The following is a 21,608-nucleotide window of genomic DNA, read 5'->3' as shown; positions in this document are numbered from 1 at the left end:
ACACCCGGCCTGCAAGACCATATCACATTTTAACTATAACTGGCCCACTGGTTTGAGGTCTGCAGATTTGCACCAGTATAAAAATGTAAACTAAACCTTGATGGTTAAAAATATCCTAAAGTCATCAAATTTAGAGTCAAGAGTAAAAAGAAAAGATAAAATAAATTTGTGTTTTCATTTCCAATTTTCAATTTTGCATCTTACAATTAAAACTTAAACTTAGGATTTCACATTTTTATTTCATATTTTGACCCTTTCAATGAATAATTTTGGCCTTTAAACACACAATTTTTAATTTCATCTTGTACTTTACATTTTAAATTCACAAATATTAATTTTACCTCATATTTTGTTCTTTAAAACTCATGATTTTGAATTTTATGTCATATTTTGTTCTTTAAACTTATGATTTTGAATTTTATGTCATATTTTGTTCTTTAAACTCATGATTTTCAATTTTTTCTCATATTTTAGCCTTTTAAACTAACAACTTTTGATTTCATATTCTCCCATTCCACCTTTTAAATTCACAGCTGTGAATTTCATCTCATATTTTGATCTTTTACATTCATGATTTTGACATTCAGTCTCATATTTCTGCCTTGTATATTTTTTTTATATTCTATTTTTCTTTTTATTTGGGTGTTGATCTTTTGAACTAATAAGTTCGCCTTTTTACTTCAGATTTTGAGCCTTTAAACTTGTCATTTTGACTTTTTTATGTTGATGTTTATGGTGTTTATCATCAGAGCTAAGTTGTTTTTTACTTCCCATAATCCATCACTAGTGAAAATGAAGTTGACTGTTTTTGGTTAAATGTTGACCCTGTTCGGCCCTCAGGTTAGACCTAAATCCAGATTCCAGCCCCACCTGGGATTGAGTTTGACACCCCTGCCCTAGACCTTAGAGGGTTAACTCAAATATTTGTTCATCTCACGCTCCGCTACTGGACACAGTGAGTATTTGAAAGCACAGTAGTAAGGCAGGCTTAACCCTATATTTTAAAATCCTCCATACATTAGTCAAACTGTGACGTTTCCCTCATTCATTCACCATCCGGACATTTCCAGTAAGTTGATTTTATCTCTGTTTTCACACCATGAGGTGAGACGAGGTGTTGAGCCACCTCTGTCAAAACACAATCCACACATCCCAACTTTAACCACATCCCTCTTGCACAGCTGTGGGCGTGCAATGCAATTTCCACTTTGCTCATAGTCGCTGCGCTGTTTCACAAACACCAAACGAAAAGTAGAATCACCACCACTTCAGGAGTTTCTTTTCTGAATCTCACCTTATTTGCAGAACAGACTTCTAAGCTAAGTCCGATCCCCGTCTCCACACCGTGTAGCCACAACAAACAGATGGCTTCACCTATCAGGTTCATCTAGTAATGAGTCTCTAGTTACCCAGCTCACTCCCCAGTCAGCACTGCTATGAACCTTTGGGGAAACAGAGCCAGAAGGCCACAATTAGAGAAGTTCACACAGAGGAAGAAGCAAACACACAGAGATAACGTTCTCTCAGGTTTCCTCTTTTTCTGACAGACTTTGAGTGATTGCTTATGTTAAGGTAAAGTTTGATCTTTGCATAACAGATTGGGTACGAGGATTAAGACTGAGCAATAGGAGTCAAAGTGCAACTGCTTAAAAAAATGGAATAAGAATGTTAAACTTCCTTTTCTGCAGCAAATCAGATTTCTCATGAATTAACACTGATTAAATATAAGATTCATAGCCTGGCCAAGCTTTGCAGCTTCCTGTAGTAGAATTTCTCATTGTTAAACTGGACAGTGTTTTTCTCTTACACTTAACCCATCTGTTTGCTTCAGACAGGAGTTCATGCTCCCTGGTGCTTGTGGAAAGGCTACCATCAAAGATTCATACCACTGACCCTTTTGAAGTCGACCCTGAACCAAACATTGTTGCACACATTACTGAGCAGAACACTCACTCCCCATGGCAACAGAAAATAGAGAGGAGGAAAAGGAGACAGAGAGGAGGAAAACACCCATTTAAAGACATTTAAGTCCTTCAGAAGAGACTGTGGTGGTTCCCATAAAGTTTGGGACATTAAACCTCCAAAGAGACACTGAGGTGGGCGCCATCCTAACCAGCCTCAAACCTCAGGGCCCCAATCACGCATCCTGGATGGGAAAACACACCAAGCTGAAGCTGAGTGGAGCTTCCCTGTTGTCTTGGCAACCTGCCTGATGAGCAAGGAGGAAAGACAAGAGGACAGAGAAAGGGGAAGAAGAAGGATGGAGGAGCAGGGAGAAGGAGAGGAGAGTGGCTGGGTGTGATTGGATGCGCTCCCCCCCGTGTGTGGCGCCAGGCAGTCTGCCCGGCGGGGCGACTCAATGAGGGAGGATACAGAGCGGAGCGCGTCCCAGAGAGCGGAGGAATGCAGGAAGCACAATAACACACAGCTGGAGGAGGGAAGAGTGAGGAGGCACTAGATTGGACTATCCAGGCTCCGGTAGATGGACAAGCAAAGTTGTAAAAAGAAAATATCTTTGTTGGTGAATTTAGGGAAACTGCTATAATTTTAATATAATTTTTATATTCTAATATAAACTTGTCCTAACAGGGTGAAATACAGTATTGTGCAGAAGTTTTAGGCATGTTTGGGCCGAAGGAGGATCAGGGGGAACTTGGCTGCCAAAACACTAGTGCCACTAGTGATATTACATGTGCATAATTGATCAAATTAACAACACCCCTCATTATGTGTATGATTCTCATACACATAATGAGGGGTTACTCATTAGCTACTTTCACTTGGCTACTTTATTAGGTACACCTTTCCAGTGCTGGGTTGGACCCCCTTTTGCCTTCAGAGCTACCTTAATTCTCAAGGGCAAATATTTAAACTTCAAGTGATCTTAGCTGAGTAGCGCTTAAGTTAAAAAGCTGTGATTCAGTCTGTCACATCTGTTGTATATCCCTCAAATAGAAACACATATTCACACTGTATTAATTGAAGTTTCTCACCAAAACTTAATTTTCCCATTTGTATGTGACATTTTAACACATCATAACATATAGAATACAGTCATCTAATTTACTGAGGTTACCTGAACGAATCATATTTTCCGTCTTCAGCTCATAAAGTTTGCTAATTAAACTTAATTTTACCAATTCCACCAAAGATTTCTACACTGGATTAATATTGTTAACAAACAGGACTTGCTCAAAGTTTTGGAGCACTTTTCAGCATTTATCTGAGCAGCTGAAGAAGAAAACTGTCCTGAAGCAGCTGAAGAGAGCGGTATGACCATGGCTTGATCCCGTGTTGTTGTTAGTGTCTTTGCTAAGATTAGCTTTGCCTGAAGATGAAACTTAAGACTCGTGCTTCAGTGTAAAGACAGTTCATCACTGTTCTGATTTTCTGCCACTTTCACCACTATGCTCAACAACATCTAATACAGATATTTTCTATTTTTACTCAATAATCTGATGAAATTAAGCCACTATTATCACATTCAGAGGGGTCGCATCTTTCAGATGTGTTATGTCATATTAGTTTGACATAGTGCTGATTATTACTATGCTTTGTTGAAAATAGCTAGGAAATAAGAGAATATTTACCAAACAGCTGTCAGATTTTAAAACTCTAGTTGGTCAATGTCTTAGTTACTTTTAAGAGGGGCTGGGATGGCATTTATAGGGTGTTCATAGGGTGTTTTCGCATCTTTAAAAAGAGTCTAAAACCTCCATGACTGTGGGTGAATCCGTCAAACACAGTGTATATGTAGCTCCTCTGCCCTGAGCTGTAGAAAGCAGAGATCGCTGGAAAAGGCTGAGTGAGTGGGTGGCTAACAGGGCTCAAGCCCTGAAGGTTTTCCTAAAGCACTGACTCTATTAGGCTGGTGAAAAGTTTTTTTTCTGCATACATTTATGATCAATAAATGCAAAAATAAACCATTTATAGTAGACAAACTGACATGGAAATTTCCATGCTAGATAAGAGGATAAAATCAAACTTTTTCTGTTTTCTAAAAGCTCTTAGTGCAGTATAAATGGCACCTTTAGCATTGTATTAGATATGTACTAGTATATTTTATGTATTTTTTATATCTAAATCTATCAATCAATATGCTTTTATGTTCTTCCTAACCCTCAGGCCCTCCTTTAAAAAAATTACACTATCCCTCTTAAAGCCCTTTAGGCCATCGGATATATTTAAAAGTATTAAAAATAAATGAATAACTTTTTTTTTTTTTTTTTTTTTTTTTAATTTTTGGTCCTTGTCATGTATAGCAGATGTGAATTATTTTTCATAATTTTAACCCTATAAATGCCAGTTTATTTACATAACGCCACATTTTCTGACACAAAAAAATGAATTATTTTGACGTGCTATTAAGTTTTATGTAAAAAAAAAAAAAAAAATTAAATCCCACTCTCCCTCTTAAAGTCCTTTTAAGGCCATTGGATATATTTAGAAATATTAAACATGAAAAAAAAACTGGCTTTAAATGTTTGGTCCTTAGCTCTAGTCCTCATCATGTTTAGCAAATGTGAATTCATTGTCATAATTTTAACTTTTCACTAGACTCTGACATCCATAGAAAACACCCAAAGTAGTTTTAGTTGAAATAATTAATTCCACTGGCCTACAGTCACTGTTATATCCTGTCAGTTCAAACAAGGTCATTATCTCCCACAATGCCTCTCTGCAAACATTGAAAAATGGCAAAATTTGGCAGCATTTTTTTGGTGTGCACATTTTTTTTTTTTTACCTCTGAATGACTGAATTACAGAGAAATTAACAAGATTTCTTATTTCTGTATTGCAGTAGCAGTAGAATGAAAATAAATGGCTTGAATGGTAGACAATGAGGCCTAAAAGGACTTTAGGAGGGGGAGTGTGAGTTTTTTGTCTACACAGTGTAGATTATAAAATTTCAGAAATTCATAAAATAAAAAAACACCTTTGTCAAATATCATCCTCTTGCCACGATAACTGCCAATGTAAGAGCAAAAAATACAGTGAAAAAGCCCTGAAAGGGTTCTAGGGTTAAATGAATAGTACCACATGCAAACTTCAACACTAAATTCATTCACTATCTATTTAATATGAAATAACAGTCCCATCTGAACCGTTTGGGCCCAGTTAGAAAGTGACAGGACCAATCAGCAATGAGGGGCAGTACTTTCAGGCGCAGCAGAGTCATGTAAACAAGCAGCAGCAAAAGCTGGTGCAGTTATGGAGGAAGAGATTAGCAGTGATGCTGCTAAAGCGCCAGTTTTATCAGAACTTGACATTTCTTCCTTAAAAGAAGAACAAAGAACAGCAGTGAGTTGTTTTCTTTTCAAAAACGACAAAGTTGGAGTTCTTACATATCTATAGTCGCCATGTTTCGCGTTATTCGTCGGTAGCTGCGCATGCGCAGCTTGATAGGCTACGTCACGTGTTTTGTTGCTCTGATTGTTTTGAGTTTTTTTCAAAGCCTCTGCCTTTTCTCAAACGTTTCCTATTGAAGCGTTCCCAGATGGATGTGTGAAACAAATCCATCTGCCCTGTCTTGCAGGGTTCATGAACACTCAAGTGATTTGGCACCAGATTCAAGCAAAGAGAATAAATGCTTTAACTAAAAGTAAAAACTGAAATGTAAGCACTTTTAATGAACTTAAGCTGAGCTAAAAAGGAAAAAATTGTTTTGTTAAGTAAAATTAGACTAAACTTTAACCAGTAAAAATGACTAAAATGTGTCTGAAACTACAAGACACTTTATTCTAAGGGCTAGAATAAAAATAGCGTTGAAAATAAACACTATTTGCAGGTAAGGGCTTTCCTCGTGTGTGCAGGTGGTTCGGCACAGACACGTCCGTCAGAAGAGCAATCAGTATTAGCGAGGCTGTGCGCAATTACGCATTATTAACGATGCCAAGGATGCACTCCCCCCTTTAACAGCCTGGTGAATATTAAACCTCCTCTGGCAGCATCAACAACAACATCTTAACCATGGGCCTCTGATACAAAGATGCTTTAGACTTTTCCTTTTTACAGCCATGGTAAAGTGCAGCTGAGTGCATTAAATCTCCTCTTCCCCCTCTGTTGTTCTTCCTCACACATCCACACACACTAACACAACCCTCTCGTACCAACAGGCAGCCCACCGCGGCGCACAGAGTGGGACACGCCTTTTCTTGGCTCCGCTGTGGGGTCGGTGGGCAGCGGGCTGCTGCTGATTGACCAGCTTCTCTCCCTCATCTGTCAGCCGCTTGGCTTGGCGCCTCCCCTCTCCTCTATAAATGTAGGAAATCTATTCATTCCTTTCACACCGAGCCAGCTGAAAGAAGAGGAACTGTGAGGCTTCGCGGGATGTGTTGACACAGTCGAATTCCGCCTCTTGGTCTATCTTTTTCCCTCGGCTGTTTTAGGCTAGCTTTTTTTTTTGCTGTGTTTACACGGCGTTGTGTTACCTTACATCCTGCTGCTAGGAGGGTAATTATTGAATTTTTGCTTGCCTGTGTCGAGCCGTTGGTTATCTAAGATGAAGGCTGTTACTCCAGTCCGCCCCCAGGACTCCTCCTCCAGCAGCACTGAGCTCTCCCTGCACTATCTGTCCAAGCAGAGCGTCAACATCGCGCGGTGCAGGATGGAAGAGGAGGACCTGTTCTGCCTGCAGTACGACATGAACGACTGCTACAGCCGGCTCAAGCGCCTGGTGCCCACCATTCCACAGGATAAAAAAGTCAGCAAAGTGGAGATCCTCCAGCATGTCATAGACTACATCCTGGACCTGCAGCTGGCCCTGGAGACGCACCCTTCTCTCCAGAAACAGCACCCTCAGCGGACCGGGACGTGTCCTCCTCACGCAGCCTCAAACCCCAGCCGGACACCGCTGACGGTGCTCAACATTGACCACCATCAGGTAAGCTTGATTCCCGGTGTTTTTTTCAGAGGGTCTCCGCTGCCTCCCTGTGCCAGACTGCCAGACTTAGACAAAGCGCGTCAATGCCCGTTATGTGTCATTGTCCTTTATCAAGGCAGGGGAGAGGACAAAAAATAAAACATGACACACTCCATATCACAGCCTTCAAAACATGCGCAAAAACCGTTTTTAGTGGGGTTAGATAGCGCACTTGATTGCAGGCTTTATGATTTGCATGATAATGACAGTGTGTGTCAGAGGCCCACCTTATCCCGGGATTGGTGAAGTACCTCAGCCTGCAGACCACTTCACTGCGCACAATAAGGCCAATTTGTTATTCAATAGGCCATAAGAGAATTTATTATTGTAGATATAGCAGCCTCATTTCCTGCTGCTCTGCTGTATTTCATGTATTTTGCTACTATTTAGGCCATTCCTGTTTTTGGAGCTAAATTTTATGACTTTTTCTCCTTTTTTTTTGTAGAGAACATCAATAGTGAAAAAGCCGGAGGACTCTATTTTATGCCGCTGAGATAAAAACACTGCACTGGTAAGTTGACATTCATACATAAGAAATTGTTTTTTGCCTTTTTTAAGCATTTAAAAAAGGGGTAATGTGGCTGAGTTTTTAATCACACACACATGTGGTGAGAATTAACAGTCAGAGAATAATCCCCTTAAATATGATTATTACAGCCTGTATGCAGCGTGAATTAAAAACATGTACAGTGCTCTGGGGAGGCCGGTAAATGTCAGTGAAAATAATAATTGAGGAACATGAAATTGGCACCAACCTCAGAGGCAGCTGTGCTTTGCGCAATAACTGTCACTTTTGTAGCAATCTGGGAAGAGGAGAGGGTTCAAACCTCAGCTTGCCCTCTCTTTCATTTTCAAACACCTCCTTCCTCTCTGCCTGTCCCTCATTTTAACTGCTGTTTGGGCTTTAATGCCTGATTTATGGCCCTGAATTTAAACACACCTGGATCAAGGCAGAGAAGCATGTGCGTTTACAGTAAGACACTCTCCCAGTCTCTCTGAGAGTCTCCCCCGTCAGCCTTGCCCAACAGCCTGAGGAGCTGTGCGCTTGTTGTTTGACCTGGTTTGTTTTGGGTTGTTGATCAAGCATGGCCTCTGTTTTGTCGGTGGCGCCAGTCAGTCTGGAGTTGTGCAGCTCACCCCCCTGCTGCTATTCATCCCCTCCACAGGTGTGCAGGCAGCACAGAGCCGCTCCAAAGCCAGCAAAGCTTCGCCAGGGACTCACACCCAACTGGAGGCACAATCACAAGGGGATTTCAAAAGCGCTGGGAGGAATTCAACCCAAATAAAATCACTATTCACCACAGCTTTTTTTTTCTCTCCTATTGAAAACGGATCCATTTGTAGACATGCCATTCTGTTATCTTAAATTACACTTTAACTTTAATCCTCATCTGTTCTGTTAAAGAGAGAATCCCTCCACTGAGGAGTTGTGTTGGAAACCGGTCTGTCATCAGCTATGAAAACTTTTTGTGAATTGTGCTTAAACAGTAACTAGAAATGACTCCAGTTAAAAGCTTTACTAAACTGAGAAAATCATTGTACTTTTACAGCATCTATTGTTTAAAATAGATGAATTGTGCTGAGCAGGGACGTCATCCCTAGAATCTTAAAATGTTTGATACTGTAAAAAAGAACAATTCTGATTCGAGACGATTACGATTGTACATAGAGACTCAAATGTTCTATAAAAGTATGTGAAAGGAACTTATATGCTGAAAATAGACTATTGTAATTATAAGATATTTTTATTAAAACTTTTTTGTTGTTATGTAAATATTGTGTTTCCACTTTAAGTCTTTAGTGAATGAACGTGGTTATGCTCTGCCAATAACGTCCTCACATGATGATATCAGTTAACTCTTTGCAGTGTTTTTGAATAGTTTCATATGTAGCATGTCAGGCTCATTGCAGAGATGTTGAATGTGCACTGAAGCAGCCCTCCCTGTGTAGATATGTGGTGGAGTTCAACACACTTTCTTTGATTATTTGCCCTGCTTTGCTTTCTCTTGAATTGTTTTGTACTCATTAACTAGCAACTTTGACCCGCCTGCAGCGACGGGCCGCTCTGCTGTTTGATCTGGAAAAAAAAAAAAAAAAAGAGGCCTGATTTGATTCTGTTACATTGCACTCTTGTTAAAAAAAAAATCACTCTGAGAGCTGCAGCACTTTTGACAGTGTTTACAATGTAAAAGCGTTAAAAAAGATATTTCACTAAAGTGTTTATTGTGTGCAATGATGTGCAATCAGAGCAATTCCTTGAGAAGTTAATGATTGACAACGGGAATTCATGAAAGTTTGGTTATGAATTGATGAAATCTGTGAACATTAACAGACTTCCTTCGAACAAAAACAACCCATATTTGGTCAAGGAATGTCCGCCATTAAACATTGAACAATTTCTCTGTTGAGTCAGCAGCCATTGTTAATGTAAAGGGGAAAGAAAGACTTTATTTTTCACAACATTGAACACCGAATTTACCTCACTGCCCTCCTGCCAGTGTGAGAGGGCACCTGTACATTAATGTCAGCCGCACTGTTGAACTTGACCTTCACTGGCTTGTGAGGAGTTGTCAAAACAATTAAAGTTTCCAGGAAGAATTGTGTCGTCTCAAGTTTTGTCTCAAAAGAAATCTTTGCTGTCAATCAGCCAACTCGAAAAAATATGGAAAGAAGGAGGTGCACCGATAAACTCATCATGTATTATGTGAGCTTCATGGAAAGTACAAGAGTGGATAAAGATATTAAAATGTTGCAGATGTCATGTAAGTCCTTAAACCTGTTTTACAGGATTTAGGGATCAGGGTTTTTGTTTTGTGGGCTTTTATTAATTCCATCACACACATGGCTAAAGCTGCAGCAGGAATACACATGTGACAGCACCAGTTTAAATTCCTCGAACCGTCAACCAGCCATAACGGAAAAAAAAAGAAAACTCCTCTCAAGGCCATCTCGTTGCATAATGATCTCTGCAACCTTTCTAAAGTCTAACAAAGATTTGTAGTTACAGTGTATTTCTCAACTAAAAAACATGTAGTTTTAAAAATGATTAGCTCATAGAAAGTTATTGCTAATGCTGTCTTACAATCATTTAAAAAATGCAAAGGATAATATTAATTCCAGCATTGTCAGTGGATCTCTTGTGATGTTACTGTCTTTAGGCAGAAAAATCGCCCTTTCATTTATACTAAACAAATGAAAATGGCCACTTCTTGATGTACAATGTGAGGGACACAAGCCTGAACAGCCGTGTTTCTGTCCTTAATAATTTTGATGTAAAAACAGAAGACCCAAAACAGTGAGGAGAACCCCACATTTGTTATTTAAATTTGTGAAAAATGTCCCCAGAATGACCGGAGATGGGCAAAGAAACCCAGGAAATTTATGACATTATGACATTTTTTGTTGCTGTGCAGAATAAATCAAAACTGAATGAAGTACACTGATGTTAAAACTTACCTTAAAAACTCATGGTTTGCAAGATGTTTGACAAAATAAAAGCTCATTTTTAATAGGAAAACGAAACACATGAGGGTTTTATATGACACATTTAAAAATGTCTAAATTACCAAAATGATATGTAATACTCTCTTGTTTTCAATTTAATTCAACTTTATTTATATAGCACATTTTAAACAACAATGGTTGACCAAAGTGCTTCACATCATAAAAGCAAAACATGAAACAAGAATACATCACTATTAAATAGTAAAATGAATCGAAATAGAACATTTTACATTTATTGTTGATTGTTTGATAAAGTTGACAATGCAGGAATCTTTATAAGGGTCAACAAAACTTAAATTTGAAGTAGTTCCATTGTCTCTTTAATATTTACTTCATTATTAGAAGAATAATACCGGAGTAATGTTTAAATTCAGACTAAATACAATGACTGTGATGAAGCTAACACCAGAAATATCCATCATAAAAGCACATTTTATGTATATGTTGTCTCAAAGGTGATTTTAGATCCTTTTTACATGTGGAAGTGCAACTAAATTCCAATTCTACCAATGTTTAAAGTCTGACAGATTTGATTGTTATATTTTAGTCAGGGCCTGTGATTTTGAATTGAAATCAAAAATTGATAAAAACATTCTAGTTGAACATACTTGTCTCCACATGCTAATTATGCCCCATTCTTCTTATTCTCTAAAACGGACACCCCTCTCAGTTGGCTGGATTCAAAAGTGGTCAACAGGTAAACAGATCAAACAGAACATCCATTAAAATATAAGAACATTAAATATTTTCATTTACAGCTAAAGACATCAGCTAAACACACTGTCCTCCCTCCATCAGGCGGTGTTTCCTTAAAGCTTGTCAGCTAAAATAGTGTAAGATTTCTTTTTTTAGATTTCAATTAAACCATTAAAACCATACCAGACACAAACACATTACAAGTACTACAGGGACATTAACATACACAAACACTAAACAACAACAGTCATCATGATTCTTCTAAGCAGGGTCTTAGTGTTCTCCATTGTGTTTCCAGTCACTTATTGTTCCCTGTCTAATAGAGATAAAGTCCTCTAACTGCAAACAGTGTTTCAGAAAGGAGAGAAAAGCTGGAACTGTTGAACTTTCTTTTCCCTTTAACTCAAAAACAAATCTCTTACCCAATAAGATAACTCTATTTAAAACATTTGAACATTTAATTCACCAGGTGTTACTGTTTGAGGTCTCAATGTTGATGATAGGGATATAAGGCTAGTCAATCTTTCAGAGACATCCAAAACATCTCAACATATGGACAAAAGCAAAAAAGATGCATCATGTCTTCAATTTCAAAATTTACAAAAGCAGGAATTCTGATCCTTTTCCAAACCCCATAGGAAAAGCATTTTTCTTGGCGGCAAGAATTTTTGTAAAATTTTGATTAGAAATAACTGAGATTTAGTATCAATAACAGACTTAAAGGTTAATTTATACACCTGTCTCCATGGTAACACAGGATCAAAAATCCCCTCCCACTAAAGTTGAAACTTTATCTTATTCCCTTTCAGCCACAAAAGATTTTTACAGGTCTACAAAACACTCATGTTTTCTCATTTTATTAAGGATTTGTTTAATCATGGTGTCCTGTCAGATATTAATAATGAGAGCTTTGGACCACTATAGCAAAGGTAATAGGTGGCAAAACAACCAGTTCAAACTGGTGATTTCAGGTCAGGATGCAGAGGAGAGTCTCTTCCTTTCCCAATAAATGGCTCAAAACCTTTGGGTTAATAGTGCAAAAGGTAAGTTATATGTGGTAAGACATATTATTTAGGCAGCAGGGAGCAGACTCAGATCATTTAATTTAGAAACAGATTTATTATGATGAATGTAGAGATGCAGTGTTTTATGATGTGCATTCAGAAATTTGTTGATATGCTAGTATGAAGGTACTACAAAAGACTACAATATCTGATCATGCTGAGTGGTTTACAAAATCATGCATTAAAGATAATAACTATGAAAGGAATATTTTTGCACACATCATTTTTCCACTGAACGTTCTGTGGTGTAAAATTTGTGCTGCACCACGTCACTATCATCATTTTGAATTACAATCTCATGTTTGTTGTTCATCAGATGAGTGTTTGAGCAGGATGGTTTCTTCAGGATCTGAGCCTCCATAAAGCTCTGATGTTAAAACTGCCCCTCTTCAGTTTTTCTTTCAAACACGCTGACTCTCGTTTCGTCCTCACCTCAGCCTGCTGAACGCAGGTTTAAAGCATCTTATTGACAACAAGCCCGGTGACGGCCTGATCCCGTGGGTGCTACAGACGCCGCTCAGACAACCTGCACCACAGCAGCAATCTGAGGACAAACAGGCCATGCAGGCCACCTGTGTGTGTTTCTAATCCACAGTCAGAGCGAGGCCTCGCTGCCCTTGACGAGCTCCGTCCTTGTGGTGTGAAACGTGTGAGCGTTCATAATAAAAATAAATATTAAAAATGAAAAACTGTCTTGGAGCACAGGTGTCCAGTTTGACAGTTAGACCTTTGTGATATGATTAAAGATATTCTGGATCTATGAGAGAGAGAGCTGCAGAAGCTGAAACCAGCCTTCAGCAGCTACATCTGCAGCTAGTGAGAGCATCGAGGATGCATTTGTACAGGAAATTCTACTTTTCAAATGAGTAAGGCAAACTCAGTTATTCCTCCTGACAATTAAATTTGATTGTTTTGTTTGAATTCACAATCTGGTATGATCTATCTAACATCAATCAAAACAGGTCAGTTAAAGGGAGTAGAGTAGAGAGGTTTAACAAAGCTTTGCTTGGAAAAATATGCTGAAGTGATGAAATTATGGCAGCCAAGGTGGGCATTTTTGGTGTTATACATTTTAAAGCTCATACTGGATTGTCTTTGTGTACTTTAGAAGTGCTTGAGATTAAGAATCAGTGCTTCACAAATAAAGATTGATAGATTAAAATAAATATCTTCCATGTAAGCTGCTGTCATTCTGCACTTTTACAGTGCTCTAAAAGTATAAAGAATCAACTTTTCAGAACATATTTAGCTGGATAGAATGTAAAAGTTTCTGATTGTAATATATACAGCCAGTCTTATAAGCACTTATATTTAGAGATTCAGCACATGTGCACAGTAATCTCATCCAATTTAAGTGATGTTTCAAAGACATGTTTTCCCTGAGCACAGGACAGGAGACTTCTATTACAGCTCCGTGATCTGTAGGTCTAATTCTTCCTATTAGTCAGCAAGCAAACTGCTGCCATCCCCAGATACATTATTCATCTCAGCTCCTATTATACTTTGCAGCAGCCATATGTTGACTCACAATTCCCACTGTCTTGCTATTATCTACCACAGTGGTGCCCCATCCTGCATCTCTCCAGCATAAGCACTGCAGGATTTTCCAAATAATCCCTGTTGGGAGTGAGACGGCAGTGCAGCAAAAGGATGAAATCGTGTGGGACTTGTGCAGAAGCTTCACCAGCTCATGCCTTTTTTAATCTAGCACAAAGCGGACTAATGTTTAGGTTTAACTCCTACCTGCAGCATGTCTGCGTATTCCCTGCTGCAGATGGTGGAAAAGCATGGCATCCTTTTTTATAAGGAGGTCCCAAACTGCTTTGGTTAGCCAGAGGTGCAGACCTATCGCTGCTCAGAAATGTCCTGATGAGCACAGGATCATTAAAATAAGGGACTGTTGGATTTAAAGTGGAGCTAACTGATTGCACACGTGTGTGCATGGGCATTCATACATTACTCTAATTTCTGTGCATGCCTGTTGTATTCTACTATGAGAGAAATAAAAAAACAAATCTAGAAGAAGATTGCAATATAAAACCAAATTACAGGAGGGATTTAGCGATTTGTTGAACTCACTTTTTCTGATTAAATCTCCATTGCTCATTATCCACCACTCTATTATCCTCCGCTTCAAGGTAAACTTGCAACACTGATTGTATCCAAAAAAAAAAAAAAGAAAAAACTAATCAAAATTTTTTTTTTTTTTTTTGCACGCACCAGCTCCGATTCTACAAATTTGTACAACACACTGTGACACAAATGCATAAAACGAGGATGCTTGCTATCATCTCTGCCTTGAATTAACCTTCTGCATATGTTAAACTGCAATAACAGGTTTGGCTGTCGTGTCTCGCCTCCCTCTCTCCCTGATTTAACTCCACATTACAGCGTTCCACGGGGGCCTATATCCCCGCGTGTTAATCACTGCTCTTCCCGGCGCACAGAGAAATATATGGCGGGTGCTTGCAGAGGAACAGTGGAGGACAAAAACGTGCTCGCTCTTGGACACTACTTGATTACAGACTAATTGGTCTAGAGTGATTAAATATCTCGTGCTTCTCACTAATTGCAGCTATTTAAAGCAGCTATTAGCTTAAAATGCCTGCCACCAACAGCAGTTTACTCATAAACAAAATGTGAGATGCAGCAATTCACCTGTACTGCTCCAACAGGAAAACAACAACTGGCAGCTTTGTGCCAAAGAGGCACATCACGGCTCATCTGAACTTCTAATTCTCTGAGAGTAAGTCACCGCTTTATGAATTTTAAGAAAAACATTACTAGCTGTCAATCTTTTATTCCTCTCTGCTCTCTCAGATAAGTAACAGATGTACATTTCTACTGATGCCTAATTAATCACAATTATATTTTCCATTTTCATATTACCAGTGGTAATTGATGTGTAATTATTTCTTCATTTGTGCCGTTTGTATGTTAATGACATGAAACTAAATGTTTTTCTTATATGAGAGTAAAATATGAGAAGCAATAAGTCATTTCTTTAGACTGTTGTTAATTATGGCTGTTGTGGTTTTTTTTTTTTTAGAATTTTCAACATGCATGTCGATTTGGAAAAATAGTCATCAAACTTGGAATTTTTTATTCATTTTAATTTCCATTAACACTGTTTTTCTGAGCAGGAGCATACGGCCTTCTGGACCCTAGACCAGTGGTTCAGTGATGTAGCCCCAGAGAAATATTTTTTTCATTTTTTCATTTCCCCCTTAAACATAGTAAAGAGTAAAACAGTGCTGTGACATCAGTATCTGATTTATTGAACTCTGAAATTGATAAACACTTTCAAATTTCAAATGTTTGAAAAAACCCTGAACATTTTAGATGTAAATAGTGCATGACTAAATTAATGGCAGACGTTTCAATCTCTAAAATCTGGGTATTCAAACTAATGTAATAAAAACAGTGACTGGACAGGCTCAAAACATATAAAACTCCATCAGTGTGCCAGACACTTCTCATTTGGTCTCTCTTGAACTATTTGGAATTAAAAAAACAGAACAAACTACTTTAACCCTTTAAAACCTACGGGATCGCCAGCACTCCATTTGCAAATCTATTTTTTAACCCTGCATAGAATTGTAACCAAATGAGACAGAGCAATAATTCTTTTTTCCATATGAAACCAGAGGAGTAGAACTAACATATCACAAGTTCAGTGCGCTCCAGAGTGCTGTTTCCTTCTACAAATATCCTTCCTTCTTTTGCAGATTAATAAAACACACACACACATCTAAAACAATACAATATGATATAATCTGGTTTATAATTGTGTTGTTTTCTTGCAGGTCACTTATTATAGTTTCAACATGGTCTTCTGCAAACACATGTATGCTCAAGAGTATCTGGTACCTTATAGATTTGATTGCACTACTTTAAATAGTTTATTTTTTAAAAAGATGATTATCTTTTTATTTTTGCAGATTGAGCACAATTTTATTTTATTTTTGTTTTGGCCAAACTTTATAAAGAGAAGTGTATTTCAAAAATGAAGTTATGAAGATACTCAAAATAATTTTTTTGTGGTTTGAGATGATCTTGTGCAACTTTTTTACAATCACAATTTTGAGGGATACAGCTATGGCATCTCTGTGTTTAGGAAAATGTGTAAAATTAAAAAAGGTTTTAATTTTTCTCTTTTTTTTTTTTTTGGCTTCATTTGACCCGCAAATTTTATAATGTTAGGGCACGCAGATGGTTGAGTGGTTTAATGCATGCACCAGGTATGTGTGCAGCCCGGGTTTGATTCCGGCCTGTGGCCCTTTAGCACATGTGTCTTCCCACTCATTTCCCTGTTTACGGTCTATCCAATGTTCTTCTGTTTCTAATAAAGACATGAAAAAGCCCAAAAATAAATCTTCAATTTTTTTTTTTTTTTTTTTATCAATGTTATGACATATGACTAGTATTTGGGCAGGTATTTGACTCCATCTAGGCTAAACTAACAGCTGGTGCCCTCTTTTGGGATCATGATAAAGAACACTCAAACTTTACGGGATATTTCAGTATTTTTGAAGTTGAGCCATATGAGGTACGTAGCAGTAGACGTGGCATTAGCCTCCAGTGATTTCAGTTAGCGTCACTGCTTTCAGAAGGACTCGCTGGTTGTACGGGCCAGGAAGCTAGGCTATACAGCGTAACAGGTTGGTACAGTTCCTCCCTGGAATTTAGTGATTTTTGGTAAAGATGGGCCACAAAACAATGTTGGCTCAAATGTACACACTATCGGTTTTTCTAAGCATTTTATCTTCTACCCAGAAAGCCTCTGTGTTTTAGTCACTATTTAGTAGAAGTAGCCAAAGCCTGCATCTGTTACGCTGTATAGCCCAGTAGTTATCAAACTGGGGTCCAGGGAGCCCTGGGTGTCCACAAACCACAGCTTGGGGATCCGCTAAATAATTTAAAATGAATTATTAAAGTAATGCCATGTCATTAAAAAGCAAATAAATACATATAGGGACCATAACACCATAAACAGCCATACTAGACCAATGAAACATAACTTAGTGCCAACTGACACCTCTTATGGGATTTATATTCAATCTTGCCAAACTTATTTCTTTGTTTTTTTCCTTATCTTATTGTAATTATTTCCTTCTTCATATGCAACTTTTGTCCCCTTCTTTTGTTGGCCGGTCTTTGGGGAGGGGGAATGGTTGCAATATCCTTTGACGTTGTGGGAAATCTGTTCATGTGTTTTCTTGACGTTTGGAAAAACCAATAAAAATAACTGCATAATAATAACTCAGTCAGGACCACTCTTGTCCTACGTTTTATCATTTTTATTGCAAAATGGTCATACAGTTTTACTTGGTGGAGAGGGCTCTGCTCAAAAGATGCTCCCTGGGTTAATCAAGCAGCAAGCTTTGACTTTCCATAGCTAGAAACCTCTATATGGATTAATGAAAATGTGTACTCAACACAAGGAAATTAGTTTAAAAGCAACTAATTCATAGTAGTATGAATTTGAATATGAGGGTGCAACAGACTTAATGCTATAAAGGAGGAGGCTGGGGTGGAGGAGGCAAAGCTTTGCCAGCAGCAGGGTGGTGAATTAGCATTAATGCAAGCAGGGATTAGTGAGAAATACATCATATTCAGGTGGGCCGCTTTGTGTAGAGAAAGAGCTGTGATTGGCTTTATTTAAGTAAAAGTGTAAAAGTACTGGTTTCAAAAATACTTAAAGTATAAAAGTAAAAGTAATGTAAGGGTGAAAAAAACGGCATTAAGGACAAAAGCTTACGCTGTGCCACAGGGTCCTATAGTGCACTAAACCAACTCCCCAAAAAACATTTTTCTAAAGGCCATAATGACTATAATGTTATATTAAAATGTTAATTTTGAAAAATTTGGGATGCACCTGTTTCAGCCGCATTTATGCCCATTGAAAATGAACGCATCCTAGTACAATGCAAATACATTCAAGAACCATATATGTGTACTACCAACCTCCTCGCTGGTGCTTGGTTGGGACATTTCGCTTGAGTTCTCTTGAGTCTCTGCCACGAACATCTTCGTACTAGGCTACATACGTCTGCTATTTCCTTGCTCGAGTGTGACGTGGTTTGTGTCGTGTGCGCAGGTGCGATGGATCGCACACAAGCCAATAGGGTGTCGGAATGGTATTATGTTTACACTCCTCATCCAACCACAATCAAATTCACTTTTTCTGGATAGGTTTTTGGGTTTTTGTATTTGTGTTTTTTCGAACGATGACAAGCTGGAATGAAAACAAGCTGAAATGAAATAGGAGAAACAAGGCTATATTTAAAATGTAAGGAGTAGAAACAACAGATGATTGCTTGAAAATGTAAAAAGTAAAAAGTAGGCTGAAATTAATTACTCCAGTAAAGTATAGATACCCAAAATTTCTATTTAAGTAAGGTAACAAAGTATTTGTACTTAGTTACTTGACACCTCTGGTTGTCACTATATCACAGCTGCATATATGACTACTGTGTCCTGCACAAGCTTACGCAAATCGTCATTTAGTTAACCAAATTAATAAGTCAATTTAAAATGTACAGTAAAACACCCATATTAATGCACAATCAATACTTAAACTGCTTAAAAATACCCTGTTGAAAAAACTGACATACCTAATATTCACAGTGGGAAATGTCATAGATTTTGGATGTCCGTCTAGATCTATTTTTAGTCAGTCTTAGTCATGTTTTACTCATGGAGAAACCTGCAGTTGGCTAACCTTTTTGGTCATTGTTTTAATTGATGAAATCAACAGCGGTTTCAACAATGCTGGGTGAATTATAAACGACTCATCAACCTTGCTAAGCTCAGCAGTACAGCCTCTGTTTTATCATACATGAACAAAATAGTTGTGACATTAACCCTTACCTTACAGATGACGTGAGAATAAAGGTGGGCGCCAACCCTTCGAAGCTATCAGTCTAATGAACAGCCTATTTTGATTCTTTGTGTCAGAGCTTGTATCAAATGACGGTTTTCATGTGATTGCTTCAAAAGGTATTTGCATTGACAGCTTGCATGCAACACCTCAGTGGAAGTTTGCACTGCAGTTATCAGAAAAAGGAGACTGATTTTGAAGTATGTTGGAAAAAAACTGTATTCTGCAGTGTTGGAGCATTTTCAGTCTGTTTTTACTCTCATAATAAGATCAAAGAATTATTTTTTTCCAAGGCTGGAGGAATCAACAGCCAGGGAACTAAACAACAGTCCCCTACACTAAAAAATTATTTTACTTGATAGAAAACACACAAGCCCTTGTTCACTAGCGTGTTCTAATCATGGCCAAATCATTCCCAAATGACTGATGAATCAACGTTCCACTCCGATTCCCCGACCAAGTCACAGAAAAACGAAAGAATTTGACGGCACAAGGCCAGTTGACGCCAATCGAATGTGAAAAATGTCAAAGTACTGTAAATATTTCTGTGGCTCAAAGGCAGGTTTCAATCCTGCTTTGGACAAACAGCTTTGTCTTAATGAGCACTTTATTTTAATGCTGTGGAAAACAGCTCTGTTGATGATTGCATATTTGTAGGATGAGTTTGAAGAAGGGAGATGACTCTTCCTGCAGAAATCTGAGACTGAAACAGGGAGATGGTTTTGCCATGCTTCGGTCCCTCTACTATACAGCTGCTGTTATGTTAGTAGGCCACCAAATGTCACTGTTTTCCCTGAGACTGAAACCCCAAAGCTTCAAATTTTATTCAGCACAGTTGGAAAGGAAACCTCAATGCTTCATGAGGCTTCATCTGCCCATCAATTGTTGATGGTACACACTACCAGATAAATGTGCTGATTTTTGGCCTGTTCTTCCTTTATGACCAAGATCAGCAAAGGTAGATGGTTTTAAAGATTATCTTGACTGATTTTTCTGAGGTGTGAGGTGTGTAGAGAGTGATTTTTCCCTTCCTGATCTGTTTTGAAGATGATTGGAGCCATCAACATCATAAACATTAATCACTCAGTAACTCCTGTTGAGTAGAGGAGACACCGAGGACAGCCAAGCAGTTACGACAAGGATTATTACGTGGAGTGAAAAAAGAGTGAGTCTGGAAGCAAGCTGAGCGAAGGAGGAAGCACAACAAACACAGCCACTGTAATGATCGTAAAGTGTTTACAACCTGAGCTGAAAAACACACCACAGTCCAACAGATGAGGGAGGGAAATGGACTTCTGACAGTGTATTTGTTAGAGCCAACATTGTTTTGTGGCCCATTTTTACCCATAACCCACTAAATTCCGGGGAGAAACTGTACCCATCTGTTACATAGTATAGCCCAGCTTACTGGCCAGTACAACCAGCAAGTTCTTCATAAAGCTGCAATGCCCACTGAAAACACTGGAGGCTAATCCTTCTACTGCTACATACCTCACACAGCCTTCAAAAATACTGAAATATCCCTTTAAAGATGTTCTGTCAGCTGTCAGAGGTCAATAATGGGGTCACAGGAGGCTCCAACTGAATCATTTCATTTAAAAAGGCCAGAAACTGACATTTCTTGTTGTGGATTCATTCACTCCTTAAACATCTAAATTATTCTCAGACAGAGGGCTGTGGTATTTTTTGAGTACAGAGATATTTCATGTGTAGAAGTGCACCAACCTTCGCTGCAAAATCCATCTACTCAGCCTTGCTCATGCAATGATGGGTTGGCTGTCGCAAGACTGTGTGGCACTGATGGTATCTGAGCATGCAGACAAAAGTCAGTCTTCAGGTCCTTGGTCCTCTTGGTCTTACTGTACTCTTGTTAGGCTTGGATGTTGACTGATGGCCAGAGGCGCTAGCTGGACTCTTTTGTGTCATCTTCTCTTCAGCGCATTTTTGGGTATCATTGGCAAGACCGTGTGTCCGATCCTGATGCGCTCAGGAGAGCATGGCAAGAGGCTGCTACTGGATACAGGAGTGGCAGCTTCAGACACTTGGCACATTTTTCCGGGCCTGATCCAGCTCACCACAAACTGGGTGCCCAGGATCTGGTAGGCTGGACTAGACGTCAGGGGATGGCCACTTGTGTCATGGTGGGGTCAGCTGGGATGATACCTGAAGAGATGGGGCATGGTCCTGGCACAGGTCTGAATGATGGCTTATAGGAGGCCAGAGTCTTACAGTCACGGACAAAAGTATTGGCACCCCTGTTTTTTCTCCAGAAAATACACCATTTCTCCCAGAAATTTTTGCAATTACAAATGTTTTTGGTATACACATGTTTATTGCCTTCATGTCCATTGGAACAACACAAAAAATCTGAAGAAAAAAGACAAAATTGACATAATTTTACACAAAATAAAAAAAATAAATGGGCCAGACAAAATTGTTGGCACCCTCAACTTAATATTCAGTTGCACACCCTTGGAAAAAAATAACTGAAACCAATCTCTTCCTATAACCATCGACAAGCTTCTTACACCTCTCAACT

At 38.6% G+C, this 21,608-nt stretch overlaps 1 protein-coding gene across 1 annotated transcript; it reads left to right on the top strand.

Annotated features, from left to right (window-relative positions):
* The first annotated feature begins 6,276 nt into the window (after nt 1-6,276).
* Nucleotides 6,277-9,565, top strand: id4 (inhibitor of DNA binding 4). Its single transcript, XM_041792469.1, has 3 exons — nt 6,277-6,883; nt 7,368-7,433; nt 8,089-9,565. The coding sequence occupies exons 1-2, from the start codon at nt 6,503-6,505 to the stop codon at nt 7,413-7,415; spliced, it is 429 nt and encodes a 142-aa protein (XP_041648403.1). The 5' UTR covers nt 6,277-6,502; the 3' UTR covers nt 7,416-7,433; nt 8,089-9,565.
* Nucleotides 9,566-21,608: the final 12,043 nt, after the last annotated feature.

This window comes from Cheilinus undulatus, linkage group 8 (genome assembly GCF_018320785.1).
Source record: "Cheilinus undulatus linkage group 8, ASM1832078v1, whole genome shotgun sequence".
Lineage (NCBI taxonomy): Eukaryota > Metazoa > Chordata > Actinopteri > Labriformes > Labridae > Cheilinus > Cheilinus undulatus.
Note: the sequence above shows the minus strand (reverse complement) of the source record. Positions and strands in the feature narration are given on the sequence as shown.

Bases quoted from the DNA above. Each gene is read 5' to 3' on its own strand.
- id4 (XM_041792469.1), top strand. From the start codon at position 6,503: ATGAAGGCTGTTACTCCAGTCCGCCCCCAGGACTCCTCCTCCAGCAGC. The intron at 6,884-7,367 runs GTAAGCTTGATT...TTTTTTTTGTAG, and splicing joins TCAACATTGACCACCATCAG to AGAACATCAATAGTGAAAAA.